The following is a 25,305-nucleotide window of genomic DNA, read 5'->3' on the forward strand; positions in this document are numbered from 1 at the left end:
GCGTGCTGCGCCCCGCGGCGGGAGGAGCCGCGCTGTTCCGGCTGTCCGCGGGGGCGACCATCTGGTCCGCGCCGCGGGCGGGAAGGGCAGGTAGGCGAGCAGGCACCGCGGCTCTGGGCGTGACTCGGGCAGCGGAGCCCTTTGCGAGCCTGGCGCGCCTCCCGCACCCGCGGCCTCCGGCTCTGCGACGGGGGAGTAAGGAGATGCCGACCCAGAGGGACAGCAGTACCATGTCTCATCCAGTCGCAGGCGGCTGCAGCGGGGAACATGCTCACCAGGTCCGGGTGAAAGCCTACTACCGCGGGTGAGTTTCCCGGTGTAGTGGTGGAGGTGGAAGGCAGGCGAAAGGCCAGCCGACTTGGCCTGGAGGAGGGGAGGGCGAGGGACTGAAGATGTGGACGGGTTGGTCTGGGCTGGAGACTGGGGACTCCGATGGATGACCTAGTGGTCGGAGGGAGGTGCGTGGGGCGTCCCCAAGATGTGGTGCCGGGTGCCCTGGAGTCGCGCGGCTTTGAGTCCAGCGGAGGATCCGAGGGAGGAGCCTGGGAGTAGAGTAGGTCCACCTGGTGGGTTCGAGAGATTCGCCTGCTAAGACATTTATAAGGTCTTTACGTCATTAAGTCTGGATGTATTTGGGGTGAGAGTTGATTCCGAGAGATACCTCCGTTACTAAGTAAGTTTGCCACAGGCTTTAAAGACAGGACTGTTTGAATTTGCTGGCCCTTTTGACTACCAGAAGGCCGAAAGTCGCAGGTTCTTTTAAGTCAGGTTTAACTACATCGCCTAGAGGAGTTCACAAAGTGTTATCTGGGCTATAGTCAGGCTGCCAGTATATTAGACATAGGAGATGTTACTTAACTTGATGGGTTTTCAGGGATGTGCATTCGGGACTTAACGTTTCGCCAAGATTAGGTTATGTATGTGTCAATTAAAATGTTGTGAACGATTTTCCTATCAGTTGCTTCAAGGACCCTCAGATAGGGTGAAATATGGTAAGGTGAGAAGAGGAGGAGCCTAGGCACAGTTTTATAATCTGTGATCTTTACCCTTATTACCTAAATTATAACTCTGGAAATACCAGAAATAATCTAGCCCTAAGACTGTTGTATTAAGTCATATTTTACAGTCAGTGACCTGAAGTATCCCCCTTCCCTTGAATTCAGTTGTGGTTTAAAATTTCTTTGAGATGGCTATATTTTGAAGCATTAGAAAGGTGATGGGTTAGTGTGAACAGAAAAATTTGAAAGAGCTAACAGAAAACCTGACTGTTTTGGTCTGTCTTAGAGCTGGTCCAAGCAGAGGTAAATTGCTTTAGAAAACTCAAGCACTAGGAGGTTGAAATTGCAGTGCATACTTTTACATTCCTGAGAGGATCAGTGAAGATAGCAGACTTTCAAAATGCCGCTCTTGTTTTGCTTTCAAAGAAAATATAAGCCGCTAAATATCTTAACGATTTGATATAAGGACTTACTAGTTTGTTTGCTCTCAGAAAGTCGCTGACCTCTTATTAGCTTGACTGTATTCAGGAGCAGTTTGCAGGAGTTATTTTGGACAATGTCAGTGTTTTTGCTTAAATTGATCAAGGAGGTCTTGATTTTAAAATACCGGGAAGTGTGTATATGCTTTTTAAAAGTCCGTAGTTGTTTCAAGAGCTGTTTTGATTTGAGGATGGTCAGCTGGAAAGTACACTTGTGGGAAAAAACTTTGCTTCCTTTACCTTACCTTTAATATGATTGATGAGTTATTTCACTTTAGAATGTGTTCTATTTTATAAAGTTGATAGTTCCATGAGTTGTTAGATGCAGAGAAATCAGTGCTTCTTCCTTTTTTTGTTAGTTTGACAAATGTAAAGAGGCCAGTTAGGAAATTAAAACCATTATAAGCTCCTTTGGAAAGAAATCAAAGTTGACTGTCCTTTAGGAGGGGAGGTTTTATTTTTTCTTGGCTTATTGCTCCAATTACTTTTAAAAAAGAAAATAAGTACATAAAACTCTTTTAGTGCTTGACTATAAAGTTTCCAAGACATTGAAGTTAGCATTTTCATTGTTTTTTAAAATCTAGGAAGTTTTGCTAAGGAATGAAAGAATCAACCCTTGCCCTTTAGTGCTTTTTATTCAATGAAAGCTTTCGAATAGTGCCTTCATTTCAAGCCTCATTTAGAGACATCAGTGCTCTCTAAATTATGCCAATTTTTGTCCTCTGAAATTAGATCTGTTAAGATATATTTATTAACACTAGTCCAAACTGATGGTTATATTAGTCAGCTGCTCATTACTACAGATGAAACTAAAGAGTCACCAATGAGCATAGTTAATAAACAGGTTGCTAACTAGAACACCTGATTTTTTAAATTAAGGTGTCATTGATATACAATCTTATGAAGGTTTCACATGAGCAACATTGTAGTTACAACATTCACCCTTATCATAAAGTCCTCCCCAACCCCACTGCAGTCAGTCATCAGCGTACCAAGATGCTATAGAGTCACTACTTGTCTTCTCCATAGACCACCTGATTTTAAAATAGAAGATCCTTCTTTATATTAAGAAATGTGAAGATAACCTGCATTTGAAAAAGCTTCTTTTTCCTCAGATTTTCTGAATGGTCATTATCAGAGAGCTTCCCCTTAGCACCTTCTAACAATATTTCTTTCCAGTGAATGTTGAATCTTGGAATAGCCAAAACTTTTTATGTGAATACATTGCCTTCTTTCAAAGAGTGTAATGTTCTCATTCTGTTAAATTTGTTCTTAGTGCAAATCTGATGTCTCTCTGATAGACTCTTAGGTTTTTTCTAGTTTTTAAGCAGGACCTTAACTGCTCTGAGAATCTGATTTTATTGGAGACCACCTAAGAGTGCCTGTCTCACAGCCTATACCCCTCTTTCCTCACGAGAGCTCGTCAGTGAATGGCTTTCCTTCTCCAGTCATTACCTAGTGGTGTCAGTTTGGAGGAAGACAAACAGGTTTTGTTAGTAATAGATTGCCATTATGTGTGCTTATCCTTATATAAAATTACCTGATATTATGGGATAGAACTTAACAAGGAAATGTCTGGACTGCTTATTTCTTTATATTGAAATCTATGGGAAATTATGCAAAAAGCTTTTAAAAATGCTTTTTAAACCACTATTCTTGAGCAGTTGTAACACTCCAGATGGTTCTTTCTGTGCACATCTACAAATAAAAAGAAATTGTTAACTTCTTATGTATTTGGAGTGTGTAGCTGGTTCAGTGAAGAAGTATGCAGCATTTTTCTCACTGTGAACAAGTCTTGGCAAGACTTGTTTTTTAAAGTATTGCAAAATAATTTTAGCAATATACTCTAGTAATTGTTCTCAGGAAATAAAAATAGTATATTGATTTGAGAGTTGGGGGAATGTTTATTGGTCCTGGAGCTTCAGCATAGCACCCTAACCACTGGGCAACGGATCCATAGCTTTACTAGAGAGAAAGGACATGGTGGCCTGGTGCCAAAAACCAAAACCAAAACTACCCTCTCAGAAATTTGAATTAGATAATAGGAGATAAATTGCTTGTTAGCAGTGAGGTCTGAAGCAAAAGAGTTGAGGGAGAGGCTGAGGAGGCCAGGACCATGTGCAAACTGAAGGTTTGAGGAAGCAGAGGAGAAAGAAGCAGCTCTACAGAAAAATTCTCCTTGGAGGTGTCAGCTTTCTAATACAACTCCCAACCCTCTGTTTATGGTAACTTCAGTGTTTGTTTCTTTTATGGTTGAATTGAGCCTAATTAAAACCTGAATTTTAAAAATCCCAATCTTGCTTAGGATTTCACATACTACCAAAGTTTGTTTAAACACAATTTAATAAATACTGTTGAACACCTACTCTAAGCTAGGCACGTGGTGCTAGGATGGACCCAGAGTATATAGCAGTGGATAGGACAAGGTTTTGCCCTGGAGGAGCTAAGAGACTAGTAGGAGGAAAGACATATTTAATAAAAGGGTGTGTGTTTATGTGTAAGGTGCTTGCAGGGATGGATACTGGAGAGGAATTTGGGGTGAGGGGAGCCTCCCCAGAGGATGAAATGTCTGAGGCTTTTAAAGGAGGAACAGGTTCTCTTGGTGGATGGTGATGGGGTCGGGGGAGGGTTATTCCAGGCGTGGCACAACTGCATGATGTTTGGGGAATTAGTCAGTTTAGTTGTTATATTCATTCCTTATATTCATTCCTTATTAGGACATAAAGTGTGAAATGGAGTTAATAAGGTTCACAGGCAGTAGGTGGTGAAGATTGTTGAATATCACACTGGGGGCGTCAGATTTTTCTCACTGGTGAAGGTTTTAAGTAAGAGAGATACATGGTAAGATTTTCATTTTAGAAAGATCATTGTTGGAGCCAGTATGGGAAATGAATTGGTGAAGGATGAAACTAATTTGGAGGCTTTGTAGGTAGTCCAGGTGAGAAAGTCTGAGGAGAAGGAAAAGAAGACATGGACTCAGTGGCAATTGTAGGGGGCAGAATCAGTATGAATTAAAGATTGCCTGTCTGGAAGAGAGAGACAATGCCTGACAACTCGTAAGTTTCTTATTTGGGAGAGACTAGGGAATATAGAAGGAAGAGATTTGTGAGAGAAGGGAATTCCTTACCTGGAACAAATAACCTAATTTGGAGCTCAGGCTGCTCTGGGGGCATCCAAGTGAAATGTCTGGAATTAACTAAACAAATCATTTGTTGTGTGCTTTGCTCTATGTCCTAAGCACTAGGCATGACAGCTCACCTATGTAGAAATGTGTCTGAGAATGATGATAAAAATGCCACTAGTGACCAAATACAGATCACAAAGTCAAGGCATTAAAGCTAAATTTAAAAAATACAGAAATACGTTAAGTAGAAAGTTCTCCCTGTAGCCTCTTACTCACACATCCTAGGGGTAGCCATTGTTAACAGTTTGGGATATGCTACATCATATCAGTGTGTATAGATATGTGTACACATACACACACACACCCTTTTCTTTTTCCAATAAATAGATTGATATTTCCACACGTTTCTTCAACTTGATTTTTTTCATTTGTGGTCATCTGTCCATGTCAGTCAGAATAGACAGATAAATAGATACGTATATGCAGATAGATAGGTAGACAAGACAGTTACAGTAATGCACCTCTTTCTTTATAATTAGTACCTAGTGTTCCATATTATTGTAATACCGTACTTTAATCTTTTTTTTTAATCTAACATACACAGTTGCTTTCATGAAATCACTATTTCAAATCATCCTTGTATTTAATATATATTTTGCAAACATGGTCAAAGCTCTGCCAATTTTAAAACCTGATATTGTCCTCCAAAAACATCAGTTTACATTCCCAATAACAGTGTACATACAAATGAAACATTTTCCCTATGCTCCCATTGCATGTTATTGATCTTTTAAATTTTTGCCAGTAGGATTGGCAAAAAAATGCTAATTTTTTTTGCAACTATCTTTTTATACATTATTGATCATTTGAATTTCCTCTGTGGATTGTTCATGTCCTTTGCTCATTTTTTCTCTTGGATTCTTTTTCCTTTTTTAATTAATTTGTCTGAAGGGACCCTGACATTTTATCTGTTAAAAAAAGTTGCCAGCCAGCATTTCTCTAACTTGTTGCTTGTCTGGAGTCTTTAATTTTTATGTAATTAAATCTCTCCTTTTTTTTCTTTATGGTTTCTGGGTTTCCTTTCTTCTGTAGATGTGTGTCTCATCTAAAAATATTCTATTTTTCTGCTGTTATGCAACTTTTAAGTGATTATCTTTTCAATGAATCTGGTATTTGGGGGTTTAGTTATTTTTGGTGTACTGATACAACTTAAATTTTTTCAAAATGTATTCTAGTACCATTATTGAATAGGTTGTTCTTTTACCACTGATTTGAAATGACAACTTTGTTATGTACTAAATATCTTAGATATGCATAAGTACCTTGTTTCATTGATTTTGGGGGAGAAGTCTAATTTGCACATACCACCATTGGTTTAATTATTACAGTAGAGTTAATTTTAATATGTTATGGAAAGGCCCATTTTATTAGCTTTCTCTTTCTGAGTTTTCTTAGCCATCTTCTGCATTTTTCCTTCCAGATGAATTTTTGAAGGTTGTTTTGGTTCCAGAAAAGAAATCTTATTGGCATTTTGATTTGGAATTGTACTGAATTTACAGATTAGTTTGAGAACTGCTAGTTTTATAACATTGAGGCTTGCTTTGCAAGTATGTGGAATTTCTTCCTTGTTTTTCAGTAGGATTCCTGTGCCATACATCTTCCACACTTCCTGGAAAGTTTATTCTTAGATATTTTATAATTTTGCTGTTTATATGAATGGGATTTTTTATTCTCAGGTGCTTATTATATACCATCTATTTTTGTATGTTTAAGTTGAACTGGCCACCTTATTCTAGTAATTTCTTAGTTTACTGTCTTAGAGCTTAGACGTACGTAATATCATCTGCTAATAACAGTTTTACTTTTTTTTGGTTTTCCAGACAGTGCTCAATTTTGGCAGTAATCTTTTATCTTAATGAAATATGATCAATAGAAAAATTTCATAAATTATCTTTAGAGACACCCAGCCTCCTTTTTTCCCTTTGAAATACGTTCGAAGAGTATAGAAACTTTTTATTTTTTAATTTTTTTATTTATTAAGGTATTATTGATATATACTCTTATGAATGTTTCACATAAAAAACAATGTGGTTACTACATTCACCCATATTATCAAGTCCCCACCATACGCCATTGCAGTCACTTTCCATCAGTGTAGTAAGATGCCACAGATTCGCTATTTGCCTTCTATGTGCTACACTGTCTTCCCTGTGACCCCCCACACCATGTGTACTAAACTCCCCCACACCATGTGTACTAATACCCTTCAGCCCCCTTCTCCCTCCCTCCCCACCCGCCCTCCCACACCTCTCCTTTGGTAACTGGTAGTCCCTTCTTGAAGTCTGTGAGCATAGAAACTTTTATAACATACTTACACATTCCAAGAATTGTGTTTTGAACTTATTTTTATTTAATCTTCACAACATTCATAGGTAAATATCATTATCTCCATTTTATAGATGAAAACATTGAAGCTTAGTAAGCTACAATACAAAGCTAAGTCTTACCCTTCAACGAACTTTCTTTTCCCTTTTACTGTATTGGTGGTGCTTTTTAAGATTACTTTTTTGCTTTATTGTCAAATTCCTATTTCACAGTTCTTTTTGAGTTAATTCGCTGTCTTTCATTATTAAAAATGTAGTTGCATTATAGCCTTTTTTTTTTTGTAAATTAACAAGGAATGATATTTTGAAATTGTACAAATGTACTATTTCCCCAAAACATTTCTCACCCACTGGTTTTGCCATACATGGATGATCCCATCTAAAATCAGTATCATGGTGATTACAAATAAAACTTTTTTCCTGATTATGCTACATTTAATTTAGGAGAAAAGCTCATACTGAGTTAGGGGAAGGGCTGAATATGGCTCTTTTCAGGTTTGTTTTTAAAGTAGTTATTCCTAAGGAAAAACTAGATTCTCTATTTTAGAACATAGGAACATAGTGAATGCTTAAAGCAGTTTATCTTCTGTAGCCCAATAGCAAAATTAAAAGCACTGTTTTCCCTTTTTTTAAAAAAAATCAACCAAAACTATATCTAAATTTGCCATTTGGGGAATTTTTGTGGTGAAGCAGTCTATATTCCATTGAAGGCCAGTGGTAACATAATTTATGCTAACACTGAAGTTAAACCCAGAAAAAAAATCTGTCATGCATAATTTGTTTATACCTTTAGAATGTAATATCTTTATTTCACAGCTCATTTTTAGCTTTGGCACTAAAATAAGAATCTGGTGATTGTGGAGTGGATGAACATGGTGCTTTCCCAATTACTTAGTGAAGTGTTTATGTAAAACTCCCTTAAATGTTTTAAGTTCCTGGAACTTAAGGAGTGGCAGTTGATAAGGCATGACTGCTTCATTGACTCTCTTTAGAATGTGTGTACTTAAGTTATTAAGGATTATGCAGATGTTTTAAAAACATTTGTGTCTTCTGATATTTTAGCTCTTGAAAAATAAGATTTCTGAAAAATGCTTATTGTTTACAAGCATGCTCATTTACATACGTGGTAATTTTAACTCCATGTAGACCTTAATAAGGAACTCATGTTGTGATGATGTCTAATCATACTAATTTTTTCCCCTTGCATTCAAAAAAGATAATGTCACTATTGTTCTTTGCCTGAGAAATTCCATGGGAGACTTCTCTTCTAATTTAATTCTCAGATACATTCTCTCAATCCTTACTTACCTCCGTATACTAGTAACTTTGAGGGTATTTTGAGAGAAAAATTGCTTTAAGATAACAGGTTCTCTTTTAACATTATTAGAAGGAACTATTTTGTTTTTTAAAAAATTTTTAAATATTTAAAGCAATACATTTATAAAAGTCTTTTTAAATGTTTTATATTTTATTTATATTTATTTTACTAGAAGGTAAATTTTATAATAAAACCACACCTTTACAGGGTAGAAAAATTAATAATCTATACCATTCAGAAGGTTCTAAGTTAAGAAGTACATTTTCTTTTCATTGTAGCCTCTCTCCAGTCCCCAGTTTCACCACCCACAGTTAACTACTTTTAAAATTTTGTTCTGTTAGTATGGGTGTTCATCAGTATGAAAGATGTAGAATTTAGCACTTGTTCATTGCCTCCTCTCCTATTTTTACTTGCTCTTGTGGTTACATTTATAACTTAAATAATACACCTCCTACTTTTCTTTTTTCTTTTTAATTGGGATAAAACAATTAAATTTACCATGTTAACCATTTTCAAGTTTACATTTCAGTAGTATTAACTATTTTCATATTGTTGTGCAACAAACTCCAGAACTTTTTCCTTTTGCAAAACTGAAACTCTATACCTGTTGAACAGTTACTTTCCATTGCCGTTCTCAACCCTTGGCAACCACCATTCTACTTTCTGTGAATTTGGCTGCTTTAGACACCTCATATAAATGGAATCACTTATATGACTGGCCTGTTTCACTTGCATAATGTCTTTAAGGATCATCCATGTTGTAACGTGTGTCAGAATTTCCTTCCTTTTAAAGGCTGAATAGTATTCCTTTGTGTATATGTATGTATGTGTGTACACACTGACACACTCCCCACATTTTGTTTATCCATTCATCTGTTGAAGGCCACTTGGATTGCTTCCACCTTTTGGCTATTGTGAATAATGCTGCTGTAAACATGGGTGTACAGCCTGCTTTCAGTTCTTTTAGGTGTATACCCAGAAGTGGAATTGCTGGATCATATGGAAATTTTATTTTAGATTTTTTGAGGAACCTCCATACTGTTTTCTATAGCTGCTGCACCATTTTACTTTTCCACCAGCAGTGCACATGACTCCTGTTTCTCCACCTCCCTGTCAGTACTTGTTAATCTCTGTGTTTTTGATAGTAGCCATCCTCATGTGTGTGAGGTAATCTTTCATTATGGTTTTGATGTGCATTTCCCTAATGATTAGTGATGTTGAACACCTTTTTATAAGCTTGTTTGCCATTTGTATGTCTTCTTTGAAGAAATATCTGTTCAATTCATTTGCCTGTTTTTTTATTCAGGTTTTTCCCTCATAACCTGCTTTTATTTTTAAATTACTAGTTTTAGATAGAGTATTGACTCTCCACTAGGAAAGAGACTTTAAAATTTATTCCTTTCCCTTATCTCCACATGTTGATTTTTCTTAGTAGTTTTTACATTGTAAAAGTTTATAACATTCTGTTTTTTAACTGATAAATTTTTCTTTAAAGTAATTTTAAAAAGCATTTGTAATGAGTGCTTATGTAAGTGTTATGTACTTGATGAGCCAAGTAGATGCTTAGAGAAGGAAAAGTAATCTTTCTTTTTTGGTATCATTAATATACAATTACATGAGCAACATTGTGGTTACTAGACTCCCCCATTATCAAGTCCCCACCACATACCCCATTACAGTCACTGTCCATCAGCATAGTAAGATGCTATAGAGTCACTACTTGTCTTCTCTGTGTTATACTGCCTTCCCGGTGCCCTACCCACCCCCGCCCCCACTACAGGAAAAGTAATCCTGTGTCAATAAAACGTCTCTCTTTTAAAGGTTCCTCTTAACTTTGTTGTTTGGGGCTGGGTTTTTTTAAATTTTTTTGTCAGTTTTAATCCATCTGGTTTTAATCATCTAGGATTTTCTCATACTTTCTGGTCTTCTTAGTAACTTTTTTGTTTTCTGAGACTGATAATTTGTCATTTCAGTTTTCTGTCATTTCCTTGGGCCTTTAGAATATATAGATGTGTGTTCCCTCTGCCACATTAAACAGAAAGCATATATATGTATTACTTTTAGAAGGCTGGATTATTTTTATCTCTGTAATGACGTTTCACAAATATATAAAGTTTTTTAAATTTACTAAACATATAGAGTGCTCTATGCTAGGCATTATTTGAAGTATAAATTTTAACTCAATCCATTAAATCCTTATAATGCTGTGTGAGAAATTAATATTCCCATTATATAGATGAGGAAATTGAGCCACATAGAAGTTAAGTAACTCACCTAAGGTTATACAGCTGGTAAGTGATAGAGTCTGGATTCAAACCTAAGCATCCTATCTTTACCTCTCTAGTCTTGACCATTATTACTGTGACTTCCTAATATATACCATTCCTGCATCCTGGAGTGTTGTTTATTTTTACATTTCTCCATCCTTTCTTTAGAGTCCAACATGTAACACCTACATTTACTCAACATATATTAATTGAATGTCCACTCTGGGCCAACACTGCTTCGGGTACTGGTGATACAGCAATAGCAAAACAAAGTGTCTACTGTCATAGATTTTACATTTTACAGGGGAGGGGAGGGCAGGGGAGACATTTATCATACATGGTATACACAAAATATGTATAATACATGTGATGGCAATGTATTTTCTCTGAAAATTAAAAAAAAAATAGCTTCATGTACTATAGTAGACTTATCTCCAAAACAAGTATTACATATTTCTTTAGCCAATCTCTTAAAAGTAAGATTGACTGCTTGTATCCATTATGTTTTTGTCAAAAAATATCATCTGGTAACAGCTATGCATTGGGTGGATACCGCTGTGGAAAGTGGTGTCTCAGATTAGCACGTAGGAGGTTTATTCAGGAGTGCTCTTGGGATTGACAGCTAAGGAAGAGAAAGGAAGGGAGGGCAGCAAGTTTAGGAAAAAAAATCAAGATACCCTGGAGTCTCAACAGAAACCTCCGTTGACCCTCCGGGGAGTTCTGAAGATGAATTGACACTTCAGCTTTCCTCAGCCATGTTTTGGACATTTCTTCCCCCACATTGGGTCAGTCATTGGTTGTGGGATGTGGTGTGCCCCTAGGGGAGCAGTCAGATCTCTGAAGGAGCCTGACAGCTGTGGTTGTCTACTGGTAGCACCCCCAGCAGCTGGTATAATAAATGCTCTATTGTTAAGGAGGGTGTGCCTGGGTTGGGGGAGGTCAGTCACAGCAGCCACAGTGAGTGTCGTTAGGAGAATTGGATTTGAATGCATATTCTATTTCCTAACCATGAGATTGGCAAATATTTCTTTGTGCTTTGCTTTTTAAATCTGTAAAGTCAGATTAGTATGGCTAATTTGATGGTTATTGTGAAGATTAAATAAGATAAAGTTTGTTTAAACACGGGGAGCATACTAAGTTTTCTATAAATGTTTATAGACTAAGAAAGCATAAACAGTGATACTTCCTTGTCAGAAGTGCATTTTGTGGAATCTGGGTTTCTCCTAGAAAATATTTTCCTTCATTCAGTTAACAAATATTTAGTTCCTATTATGTTAATAGTTGAGTGAAAATATTTAAAAATCCCCCCAAAGTTTTGTCCTCCAGTTGAGTATAATTTAGTTGAAGAGGTGTTGTCACTATATAATGAGCCAAATAACAAAATGGAACATAAAGATAGACGTTGGACAGGCTTAGAAGTTTAGACCACTGGGCTTGTGTGGTTGAAAAAGGTTTAATAGAAGTTGATGTTGAAGTGGCTGTTAAAGATTAATCCCCCACCTCCCTCCATAAAATGGGCCTTAAACTGAGAAAACATCAAGATCAAAACTTGTATCATCAAGGTCTTATGTATGGAGCTTATGAGCAAATGACATGTCTGTAGTAGAGTTATTTGTGTTGGGAATGGTGGGATAGAAATTAGGACCAGATTATTACAAGTCTTAAAATAGCACAGAGAACTGGAAATACAGATTTAGGAACCCCCTATATGGAGATAATAGTTAAAACATTGAATGTGGGTTAGGTTTCAGAGAGAAAGAGAGACGAAGAATGAATATGAGAGAGGGTGTAAAAGAATGTTGTGTGATTGAAGACAAAAGGAGACTTAAGTGTTCAGCAGAGTAGAAAGAGCCAGGGGAGCATACTGTTCTGGGAGCCCAGGCAGAAGGGTTCTAAGAGGCAGGGGCAGAAAACTCTGAGACACTTAGAGAACGATTTTCAAGAAAAGGCCATTCAATTTCCATGCTTGGCTCTCTGCTTACCTTCTATAGCCCACTGCAGTCTTAAATTTTTTTGCAGATGACTAAAATTTTTAATTCCTATTTCCGACTGTGTTCTAACTACCCATGTCTGTTCACGTTCCTAACACAGTGTCATTTCCTTCCTTCAACAAATATTTATCAAGCACCCATTTTTTGCTAGGCACTGTGTTGATCTCTAGGAATATATTGAACAAAACAAAATCCCTCCTTTCGCCAAGCCTGTATTTTAGCTGGGGTAGATGGTGGACTAATGAACATTGTTTTATCTGTCCAGGGATAGAAGAGGTATGTCCAGGAGATAGCCAGGACCAGTTCACACAGGACCTTGTAGGCCCAGTTAGGTAGGGACTTTTCATTTTATTCTGCATGAGAGGGGAAAGGTATTTGAAGGGTTTAAAACAGAAAAAGGACATGAACTACATTAATTTTGTGTAACTCTCTTAGAGTCGAGCCTGACACATACAAAGATAACTATATTGTTTGTTAAACTGGAGTCATTCAGTCTAGTCGACTTATTTTTGGAAGGATGACTGTGGCTAGCTACTGTGTGGTGATTAGACCATAGGGAGCCTTCTCATGGCTCCTTGGAGGAAAATCCCATGCCTCTGCTCTGAAACATTGTTGCAGTTTACAGTGAATAGCTGCTAGGTAGATGTATTTAAATATTATTGCTTCTCAAACGCTAATACAAAAAGTAAATACACATTTATGTTTATTCCTATGCTTTTTGCTATCTACCTGATGAATCATAAAAATATGAATCACGTTTTAAAACCAGTTTTGGCAAATGGGATTTTCTTTGGAAAAAGGTGAAAATGAAGTTTGGGATCTAAAATTATGCCATACAAAGAGTGGTTGACAGTCTCGTGTGGTTAATCTGTGGAAGTCAGTGCTGAGGAAGGAGATTGGGCAGCTCTATGTCAAATTATTAAAGGACCATTTTTTGGATGACAAGTAGACTTTTTGGGGTGGGGAGATCTGGGACTAGTGATGGGAATAGATTTCAATTAAATATAGGCAGAAACTTATCAATAATAGAACTATTCATCAGTGGAGTACAATGCCTCACGAAAGAGTGAGCTTTTGGTGACTAACATTAAAGCAAAAGCAGGACTGCCATGTGTCAGGGCTTCCTGAATGAGGAAGGGAGATTGAACTAAGATTTCCCACAAATGCACTATTTTTATTTTTAAGTATCTCTTAACACTGATACTTTCTTTTTTTTACTTTACAAAGATAGTTTACTGAAAGCAACCCATGTTGACACAGACACAAAACAGTAGAAGTCCATCAAATTGTCAGATGGGCAATTATTAATATATAGAGAGCAGTGTTATTTTTAATCATTGTCAAACTTAAAAATCCTTTTCTTTTTCAGGGATATCATGATAACCCATTTTGAACCTTCAATCTCCTTTGAGGGCCTTTGTAATGAGGTTCGAGACATGTGTTCTTTTGACAATGAGCAGCTTTTCACCATGAAATGGATTGATGAGGAAGGTGAGTAGTAAAGAGGGGACTGCCTGTGTAAGCATTTGGTTTAAGATACTATTCTGTCATTTGTTTTTAAAATATAATAAAAGTCCTAATTAAGGGGGAAGGAATATTAGAAATTTGATGTTATTCTTGTTTTTCTTTTGGTATTTAAGTTAAAAGAGTAGCAAAGAATACAATCTTTGTTTTGCCCTTTTTACCTCCAAGTCAAGTGAAATTAATGTGACTTCCCCCCCACAACAAGATAAACATCTCATTAAATAATGTTGTTTTACTTTAATTTTGAATATAAGTGGTCTTATATTTTAAGAGATTGCCTTCAATAATTTGACAGTATTTTTTACTCAGTATTCCTTTTAAATAAAATGTTATGGAATAAAAATAACTGTGACAACCATTACTTCATAGGTGGTTGCAGAAATTCAATACTTAGTAACTTGTACTCAGAACACATTTATTAAATATCTGTGTGCTGGGGATAGATATTTTCTATCCTCAAACTCATAGTCTCTTAGGGAGATAGATACGTGAATAACAAATGTGGAAGTTGAATGTAAATGCATATGGACCTTGGAATGTGTAAGAAGCAGCATATACATATGCCTGAAGTATCTGTGATGTTTGAACTAAACCTATAACAAAGAGTAAAAGTTTTTGAGTGAAGAAGGTGATGGGAAAACCTTCATTTACAGTAAAGAATAAGATATAAAAGGGCATGGAGGTATGAAGAACATGGTGTGTGAGGAAGAGCTGTAATTCACTAAATCCAAAGTGTGGGGCATGGTGAAGTATGAACTTGGACGTGATCCTTGCTGCTCAAAGTATGGTCTGTGGAACTTACTAGAAAAGGGCACACCCAGGCCCCATCACAGACTACTGAACCAGAATCTATATTTTATTAGGGTCTACAGGTGAGATATGAATATTAAAGTTTGAGAAACATAGGACTAGATCCTGGAATGCTTTGCAACCCACAGTAGACTTTATTTTACATGATGGAATGTCATTCAAGAATAGTTAAAAGAAGCACTAAATCTGCTAATTTTGTATAATGGTTTTCCATTAATTGTAATATGGTCATTCCATTAATTGTAATGTTTTTCCATTAGTTGTAAATTGTAATAAAATGTAAATAGAATTTCATTATAAGGAATGTCATTATATGTAGCTCAATATTTGGGGCCATTTCTGTGTTCCATGACGTGAAGAGCCCTGGAAATATACTATCCCAGCACTAAGCTATAGTAAATTCAAACCCAGTTTCAATTTTAAAAGACATTTGAAAATTTTCTCTAAGATAACCCATGTTCACTGTTTGGGGAAAAAAAGAGTACTGCAGATGTTTAGGAAATTTGAAAAGAAGTCTTGCATTTGCACTTTCTCTCCTCTTCTCCCTCACTAATCCCTGTCCTAAGAGAAGAAACCACTGGTAACAAGTATATATCCTTCTGGAGTCTATGTATGTATTAACATTCTTTTCTATACATTATTTATAAGCACATTTTTCTTACACGAAAAGAATTAAATACAAAGCAATATTTCCCTTTTACGTTGTGTATTGGATATTTCTTCATTTCAGTGTGCATCAGATTGCATTACCTTTTTGTTAACACTGCATAGTATTCCATATTGTAGATCTTCATGATTTATTTAATCCCTTGCAGATTGACATTTGGACTCCTTCCAGTTATTTTCTATTGTAAGGAGTATATAGTGAACATTTTTATGTGCAATTTTGTGCTATTGTACAGGATTTGCAGAATATTCACATTGTAAATTTTGGTAGCTAGTGACAATTTGCTATCAGAAAAAATTAAACCAATATATGGCACAACTACATTGAATGAGAACATCCCTTTACACTTGCCTTCACCAACCTCACATATGAATTTTTTTTTTTTTTTTAGATAATTATTTTTTATTGAAGGGTAGTTGACACACAGTATTACATTACATTAGTTTCAGGTGTACAACACAGTGATTCAACATTTATATACATGATAATTCTAGGTACCAGCTATCACCATACCAAGTTGTTACAATATTTTGACTATATTCCTTATGCTATACATTACATCCCGGTTACTTATTTATTTTACAATTGGAAGTGTGTACTTTTTTTTTGGTTGTTGTTGTTAGGGCATCTCTCATATTTATTGATCAAATGGTTGTTAACAACAATAAAATTCTGTATAGGGGAGTCAATGCTCAATGCACAATCATTAATCCACCCCAAGCCTAATTTTCGTCAGTCTCCAATCTTCTGAAGCATAACGAACAAGTTCTTACATGGAGAACAAATTCTTACATAGTGAATAAGTTACATGGTGAACAGTACAAGGGCAGTCATCACAGAAACTTTTGGTTTTGCTCATGCATTATGAACTATAAACAGTCAGTTCAAATATGAATACACATTTGATTTTTATACTTGATTTATATGTGGATACCACATTTCTCTCTTTATTATTTTTAATAAAATGCTGAAGTGGTAGGTAGATACAACCTAAAGGTAGAAAACATAGTTTAGTGTTGTAAGAGAGCAAATGTAGATGATCAGGTGTGTGCCTGTAGACTATGTGTTAATCCAAGCTAGACAAGGGCAATAAAACATCCACATATGCAGAAGATTTCTCTCAGAACAGGGAGGGTGAGGTTCTAAGCCTCACCTCTGTTGATCCCCAATTTCTCACCTGATGACCCCCCTGCGACTGTGCCTGTCTTAGGTTGTTCCTCCCTTGAGGAATCTTACCCGTCTCTGGCTAACCAGTCATCATATGAATATTTAACATCTTTTTATTTAACTGAAGTGAAATGCTAGGTTGGTATTTTAAATTTCATGTTATTTAAGAGTAAGACCGAGTATCTTCATCTATTCAACCACTTTTTGATTTCTATCACAAGGTTTGTTTAAATATTATTAATAATAAATGATGTGGATATCTCACATGTATCTTCATCATGAAAATGAGACTATAAAATTTAGCACAGTGCATAGACTATAGTTAGCATCAGTAAACTGATCCTTATCATGAACCAATGTTATTCTCATTTTAATCCTGTCATTTCATGCCATTTATTTGTTTTTCTTTTTTTTTACATTTACATCTCTGTATTTTTTTTTTTTTAATAATTATTTTTTATTGAAGGGTAGTTGACGCACAGTATTACATTACATTAGTTTCAAGTGTACAACACAGTGGTAGAACATTTATATACATAATTCTAGGTTCCAGCTATCACCCTACCAAGCTGTTACAATATCTTGACTATATTCCTTATGCTATACATTACATCCCGGTTACTTATTTATTTTACCATTGGAAGTCTGTCCTGTTTTTTTTTTTTTTGTGAGGGCATCTCTCATATTTATTGATCAAATGGTTGTTAACGACAATAAAATTCTGTATAGGGGAGTCAATGCTCAATGCACAATCATTAATCCACCCCAAGCCTAATTTTCGTCAGTCTCCAATCTTCTGAGGCATAACAAACAAGTTCTTACATGTAGAACAAATTCTTACATAATGAATAAGTTACATAGTGAACAGTACAAGGGCAGTCATCACAGAAACTTTCGGTTTTGCTCATGCATTATGAACTATAAACAGTCAGTTCAAATATGAATACTCATTTGGTTTTTATACTTGATTTATATGTGGATACCACATTTCTCTCTTTATTATTATTATTTTTAATAAAATGCTGAAGTGGTAGGTAGATACAAGATAAAGGTAGAAAACATAGTTTAGTGTTGTAAGAGAGCAAATGTAGATGATCAGGTGTGTGCCTGTAGACTATGTGTTAATCCAAGCTAGACAAGGGCAATAAAACATCCACGTATGCAGAAGATTTCTCTTAGAACGGGGGGGTGAGGTTCTAAGCCTCGCCTCTGTTGATCCCCAATTTCTCACCTGATGGCCCCCCTGCGACTGTGCCTGTCTTAGGTTGTTCCTCCCTTGAGGAATCTTACCCGTCTCTGGCTAACCAGTCATCTTCCGGGGCCATACAGGGAAATGTGAAGTTGGTAAGTGAGAGGGAAGTTTTATTGTTTGAAAAGGTTAGCTTTTTACTTCTTTGCATATTTATGCCCTGTGGCTTCTATGCCCAGCATTTGTCTTGAGGTATCTTTACCACTTGGAAGAATTATGATACTCGGTAAATTTGATATGAGGCACGAATTCTATTTAAGGGTTGTAATTAGGAAGGAAGAAGAAAAGCTATAGAAGTAGCAGGCGGAAGAAAACATGGGAAGATTGATTATTTCTTTGACATATCTTCTTGTAGAGTACTTCAGCATGTATAGGTTTTAAGCTACTACTTAAATTGCGCACACACATTAACATAATAGGAGTAGAGTTACATAACCAAAGCATATCTGTAATTACCAGCCATCTCCAGTGAAACCAAGAAAACCAGTTAGGCACCTTAGGCATTTGTGAAAACTTATCTATGATATGGTGGATATTGTCCAACTGAACTTGAACCGTCTGAGAGAAATCAGACAAATTAAAACAACCCATTCCTGGGGAATGTTCACCTCCCTTATGTTCTTTTAACAGTAAATAGTCTGTAGTTGCAAGATTTTGGAGCGCTACAATTTGCACTTCTCCTAATTCTTGGTTGAGTTCCAACAGTATAGATCCAGTCAAATTTGTTGTTTTACTGTATGCACAGGCCAGCTTAGATATCTCCTTCCTCATTCCTATGGCAAGTCCAGGAACTGGTGGGATGAGTGCATCTACAGCTGTAGCAGTGCGTGGATCTTTGTTGGGGTTTTTTGATGATCATCTTCTGGCATGAGTCTTCCAGAGAGTGCAGATGTTGGAAGTTCTTTTTCATATCGTATCTTAGTTCATTTTCGGGGTAGCCCAATTAGGCTTTGATCCTCTGTATAAACACAAACAGACCCTTTGCCTACACGTTTATATGCCCTTTATACCCTTGGGTAGAACTCATTGGAGGTTACCACACAGGAACTGCCCTTTTTTTTTTTTTTGCTTTGTTTTTGGTATCACTAATCTACACTTACATGACGAATGTTATGTTTACTAGGCTCTCCCCTATACCAGGTCTCCCCTATAAACCCCTTTACAGTCACTGTCCATCAGCATAGCAAAATGTTGTAGAATCACTACTTGCCTTCTCTGTGTTGTACAGCCCTCCCTTTTCTCCTACCCCCCATGCATGTTAATCTTAATACCCCCCTACTTCTCCCCCCCTTATCCCTCCCTACCCACCCATCCTCCCCAGTCCCTTTCCCTTTGGTACCTGTTAGTCCATTCTTGAGTTCTGTGATTCTGCTGCTGTTTTGTTCCTTCAGTTTTTCCTTTGTTCTTATATTCCACAGATAAGTGAAATCATTTGGTATTTCTCTTTCTCCGCTTGACTTGTGTCACTGAGCATAATACCCTCCAGCTCCATCCATGTTGCTGCAAATGATTGGATTTGCCCTTTTCTTATGGCTGAGTAGTATTCCATTGTGTATATGTACCACATCTTCTTTATCCATTCATCTATTGATGGACATTTAGGTTGCTTCCAATTCTTGGCTATTGTAAATAGTGCTGCAATAAACATAGGGGTGCATCTGTCTTTCTCAAACTTGATTGCTGCGTTCTTAGGGTAAGTTCCTAGGAGTGGAATTCCTGGGTCAAATGGTAAGTCTGTTTTGAGCATTTTGATGTACCTCCATACTGCTTTCCACAATGGTTGAACTAACTTACATTCCCACCAGCAGTGTAGGGGGGTTCCCCTTTCTCCACAGCCTCGCCAACATTTGTTGTTGTTTGTCTTTTGGATGGCAGCCATCCTTACTGGTGTGAGGTGATACCTCATTGTAGTTTTAATTTGCATTTCTCTGATAATTAGCGATGTGGAGCATCTTTTCATGTGTCTGTTGGCCATCTGTATTTCTTTTTTGGAGAACTGTCTGTTCAGTTCCTCTGCCCATTTTTTAATTGGGTTATTTGTTTTTTGTTTGTTGAGGTGTGTGAGCTCTTTATATATTCTGGACGTCAAGCCTTTATCGGATGTGTCATTTTCAAATATATTCTCCCATACTGTAGGGATCCTTCTTGTTCTATTGATGGTGTCTTTTGCTGTACAGAAGCTTTTCAGCTTCATATAGTCCCACTTACTCATTTTTGCTGTTGTTTTCCTTGCCCGGGGAGAGATGTTCAAGAAGAGGTCACTCATGTTTATGTCTAAGAGGTTTGTGCCTATGTTTTCTTCCAAGAGTTTAATGGTTTCATGACTTACATTCAGGTCTTTGATCGATTTTGAGTTTACTTTGTATATGGGGTTAGACAATGGTCCAGTTTCATTCTCCTACATGTAGCTGTCCAGTTTTGCCAGCACCACCTGTTGAAGAGACTGTCATTTCGCCATTGTACATCCATGGCTCCTTTATCAAATATTAATTGACCATATATGTCTGGGTTAATGTCTGGATTCTCTAGTCTGTTCCATTGGTCTGTGGCTCTGCTCTTGTGCCAGTACCAAATTGTCTTGATTACTATGGCTTTATAGTAGAGCTTGAAGTTGGGGAGTGAGATGCCCCCTACTTTATTCTTCTTTCTCAGGATTGCTTTGGCTATTCGGGGTCTTTGGTGTTTCCATATGAAATTTTGAATTATTTGTTCCAGTTCATTGAAGAATGTTGCTGGTAGTTTCATAGGGATTGCATCAAATCTGTATATTGCTTTGGGCAGGATGGCCATTTTAACGATATTAATTCTTCCTAGCCACGAGCATGGGATGAGTTTCCATCTGTTAGTGTCCCCTTTAATTTCTCTTAAGAGTGACTTGTAGTTTTCAGAGTATAAGTCTTTCACTTCTTTGGTTAGGTTTATTCCTAGGTATTTTATTTTTTTTGATGCAATTGTGAATGGAGTTGTTTTCCTGATTTCTCTTTCTGTTGGTTCATTGTTAGTATATAGGAAAGCCACAGATTTCTGTGTGTTGATTTTGTATCCTGCAACTTTGCTGTATTCCGATATCAGTTCTAGTAGTTTTGGGGTGGAGTCTTTAGGGTTTTTTATGTACAGTATCATGTCATCTGCAAATAGTGACAGTTTAACTTCTTCTTTACCAATCTGGATTCCTTGTATTTCTTTATTTTGTCTGATTGCCGTGGCTAGGACCTCCAGTACTATGTTAAATAACAGTGGGGAGAGTGGGCATCCCTGTCTAGTTCCCGATCTCAGAGGAAATGCTTTCAGCTTCTCGCTGTTCAATATAATGTTGGCTTTGGGTTTATCATAGATGGCCTTTATTATGTTGAGGTACTTGCCCTCTATTCCCATTTTGCTGAGAGTTTTTAACACGAATGGATGTTGAACTTTGTCAAATGCTTTTTCAGCATCTATGGAGATGATCATGTGGTTTTTGTCTTTCTTTTTGTTGATGTGGTGGATGATGTTGATGGACTTTCGAATGTTGTACCATCCTTGCATCCCTGAGATAAATCCCACTTGGTCATGGTGTATGATCCTTTTGATGTATTTTTGAATTTGGTTTGCTAATATTTTGTTGAGTATTTTTGCATCTACGTTCATCAGGGATATTGGTCTGTAGTTTTCTTTTTTGGTGGGGTCTTTGCCTGGTTTTGGTATTAGGGTGATGTTAGCTTCATAGAATGAGTTTGGGAGTATCCCCTCCTCCTCTATTTTTTGGAAAACTTTAAGGAGAATGGGTATTATGTCTTCCCTGTATGTCTGATAAAATTCCGAGGTAAATCCATCTGGCCCGGGGGTTTTGTTCTTTGGTAGTTTTTTGATTACCGCTTCAATTTCGTTGCTGGTAATTGGTCTGTTTAGATTTTCTGTTTCTTCCTGGGTCAATCTTGGAAGGTTATATTTTTCTAGGAAGTTGTCCATTTCTCCTAGGTTTCCCAGCTTGTTAGCATATAGGTTTTCATAGTATTCTCCAATAATTCTTTGCATTTCCGTGGGGTCCGTCGTGATTTTTCCTTTCTCGTTTCTGATACTGTTGATTTGTGTTGACTCTGTTTTCTTCTTAATAAGTCTGGCTAGAGGCTTATCTATTTTGTTTATTTTCTCGAAGAACCAGCTTTTGGTTTCATTGATTTTTGCTATTGTTTTATTCTTCTCAATTTTATTTATTTCTTCTCTGATCTTTATTATGTCCCTCCTTCTGCTGACCTTAGGCCTCATCTGTTCTTCTTTTTCCAATTTCGATAATTGTGATGTTAGACCATTCATTTGGGATTGCTCCTCCTTTTTTAAATATGCTTGGATTGCTATATACTTTCCTCTTAAGACTGCTTTTGCTGTGTCCCACAGAAGTTGGGGCTTAGTGTTGTTGTTGTCATTTGTTTCCATATATTGCTGGATCTCCATTTTGATTTGGTCATTGATCCATTGATTATTTAGGAGCGTGTTGTTAAGCCTCCATGTGTTCGTGAGCCTCTTTGCTTTCTTTGTACAGTTTATTTCTAGTTTTATGCCTTTGTGGTCTGAAAAGTTGGTTGGTAGGATTTCAATCTTTTGGAATTTTCTGAGGCTCTTTTTGTGGCCTAGTATGTGGTCTATTCTGGAGAATGTTCCATGTGCACTTGAGAAGAATGTATATCCCACTGCTTTTGGATGTAGAGTTCTATAGATGTCTATTAGGTCCATCTGCTCTACTGTGTTGTTCAGTGCTTCCGTGTCCTTACTTATTTTCTGCCCAGTGGATCTATCCTTTGGGGTGAGTGGTGTGTTGAAGTCTCCTAGAATGAATGCATTGCAGTCTATATCCCCCTTTAGTTCTGTTAGTATTTGTTTCACATATGCTGGTGCTCCTGTGTTGGGTGCATATATATTTAGAATGGTTATATCCTCTTGTTTGACTGAGCCCTTTATCATTATGTAGTGTCCTTCTTTATCTCTTGTTACTTTCTTTGTTTTGAAGTCTATTTTGTCTGATATTAGTACTGCAACCCCTGCTTTCTTCTCACTGTTGTTTGCTTGAAATATGTTTTTCCATCCCTTGACTTTTAGTCTGTACATGTCTTTGGGTTTGAGGTGAGTTTCTTGTAAGCAGCATATAGATGGGTCTTGCTTTTTTATCCATTCTGTTACTCTGTGTCTTTTGATTGGTGCATTCAACCCATTAACATTTAGGGTGACTATTGAAAGATATGTACTTATTGCCATTGCAGGCTTTAAAGTCGTGGTTACCAAAGGTTCAAGGTTAGCCTCTTTAGTATCTTACTGCCTAACTTAGCTCGCTTATTTAGCTGTTATATACACTGTCTGGAGATTCTTTTCTTCTCTCCCTTCTTGTTCCTCCTCCTCGATTCTTCATATGTTGGGTGTTTTGTGCTGTGCTCTTTCTAGGAGTGCTCCCATCTAGAGCAGTCCCTGTAAGATGTTCTGTAGAGGTGGTTTGTGGAAAGCAAATTCCCTCAGCTTTTGTTTGTCTGGGAATTGTTTAATCCCACCGTCATATTTGAATGATAGTCATGCTGGATACAGTATCCTTGGTTCAAGGCCCTTCTGTTTCATTGTATTAAATATATCATGCCATTCTCTTCTGGCCTGTAGGGTTTCTGTTGAGAAATCTGACGTTAGCCTGATGGGTTTCCCTTTATAGGTGACCTTTTTCTCTCTAGCTGCCTTTAACACTCTTTCCTTGTCCTTGATCTTTGCCATTTTAATTATTATGTGTCTTGGTGTTGCCCTTCTTGGATCCTTTCTGTTGGGGGTTCTGTGTATTTCCGTGGTCTGTTCGATTACTTCCTCCCCCAGTGTGGGGAAGTTTTCAGCAATTATTTCTTCTAAGATACTTTCCATCTCTTTTCCTCTCTCTTCTTCTTCTGGGACCCCTATAATACGGATATTGTTCCTTTTGGTTTGGTCACACAGTTCTCTTAATATTGTTTCATTCCTGGAGATCCTTTTGTCTCTCTCTATGTCAGCTTCTATGCGTTCCTGTTCTCTGATTTCAATTCCATCAATGGCCTCTTGCATTCTATCCACTCTGCTTATAAACCCTCCAGAGTTTGTTTCATTTCTGCGATCTCCTTTCTGGCATCTGTGATCTCCTTCCGGACTTCATCCCATTTCTCTTGCGTATTTCTCTGCATCTCTGTCAGCATGTTTATGATTCTTATTTTGAATTCTTTTTCAGGAAGACTGGTTAGGTCTGTCTCCTTCTCTGGTGTTGTCTCTGTGATCTTTGTCTGCCTGTAGCTTTGCCTTTTCATGGTGATAGGAATAGTCTGCAGAACTGGGACGAGTGACGGCTGGAAGGACTTCCTTTCTTGTTGGTTTGTGGCCCTCCTCTCCTGGGAGAACAGCGACCTCTAGTGGCTTGTGCTGCGCAGCTGCGCGCAGACAGGGTTTCTGCTTCCTGCCCGGCTGCTATGGAGTTAATCTCCGCTGTTGCTGTGGGCGTGGCCTGGCTCGGGCAGCTATTCCAAAATGGTGGAGTCGCGTTGGAGCAGGAGCTGCTGGGAGGCTATTTATCTCCGTAAGGGGCCTCCCTGCTCCCTGCAGCCCAGGGGTTAGGGTGCTCAGAGATCCCGGATTCCCTACCTCTGGATTAAGTGACCCGCCCTGCCCCTTTAAGACTTCCAAAAAGCACCGGCCAAAACAAAACAACGACCACCAAAAAAAAAAAAAGAAAAAAAAATTTTTAAATTAAAAAAAAAAAAAAAAAGGTGGTCGTTCGTTTTTCTTTATTCTCCGGTGCCAGCCTCAGGCCTCTGCTCACCGGTCTTTCTGCCCTATTTCCCTAGTATTGGGGTCCCTATCTCTTTAAGACTTCCAAAAAGCGCTCGCCAAAACAAAACAGCAAAAAAGCAAAAAAAAAAAAAAAATGATTGCGTGCTTTTCTTATGTCCTCTGGCGCCCAGCCTCCAGTGCCCGCTCACAGTTCTTGCTGCCCTGTTTTCCTAGTATCGAGGGCCCTGCACTCTGGCCCGGATGGCTGGGGCTGGGTGTTCGGCAGTCCTGGGCTCCGTCTCCCTCCCGCTCTGCCTGCTCTTCTCCCGCCGGGAGCTGGGGGGAGGGGCGCTCGGCTCCCGCGGGGCTGGAGCTTGTATCTTACCCCCTTCGCGAGGCGCTGGGTTCTCTCAGGTGCGGATGTGGTCTGGATATTGTCCTGTGTCCTCTGGTCTTTATTCTAGGAAGGGTTGTCTTTGTTATATTTTCATAGATATATGTTGTTTTGGGAGGAGATTTCTGCTGCTCTACTCACGCCGCCATCTTCCGCCCCTCTCTGTATTTTTTTTTTTTTACAGTTTGACTC

General features: G+C 37.6%; 1 protein-coding gene across 1 annotated transcript in view; it reads left to right on the forward strand.

Moving 5' to 3' along the window:
• PRKCI (protein kinase C iota) overlaps positions 1–25,305 on the forward strand; it is a 98,202-nt gene continuing 72,897 nt past the window's right edge. Inside the window, exons 1-2 of the mRNA XM_057499922.1 lie at positions 1–304; positions 13,931–14,052. Of these exons, the coding sequence (XP_057355905.1) occupies positions 204–304; positions 13,931–14,052 (223 nt within the window). The 5' untranslated portion in view covers positions 1–203. The remainder of the gene's footprint in view (positions 305–13,930; positions 14,053–25,305) is intronic.

Source organism: Manis pentadactyla, chromosome 1, assembly GCF_030020395.1.
Source record: "Manis pentadactyla isolate mManPen7 chromosome 1, mManPen7.hap1, whole genome shotgun sequence".
In the NCBI taxonomy this organism is placed as follows: Eukaryota; Metazoa; Chordata; class Mammalia; order Pholidota; family Manidae; genus Manis; species Manis pentadactyla.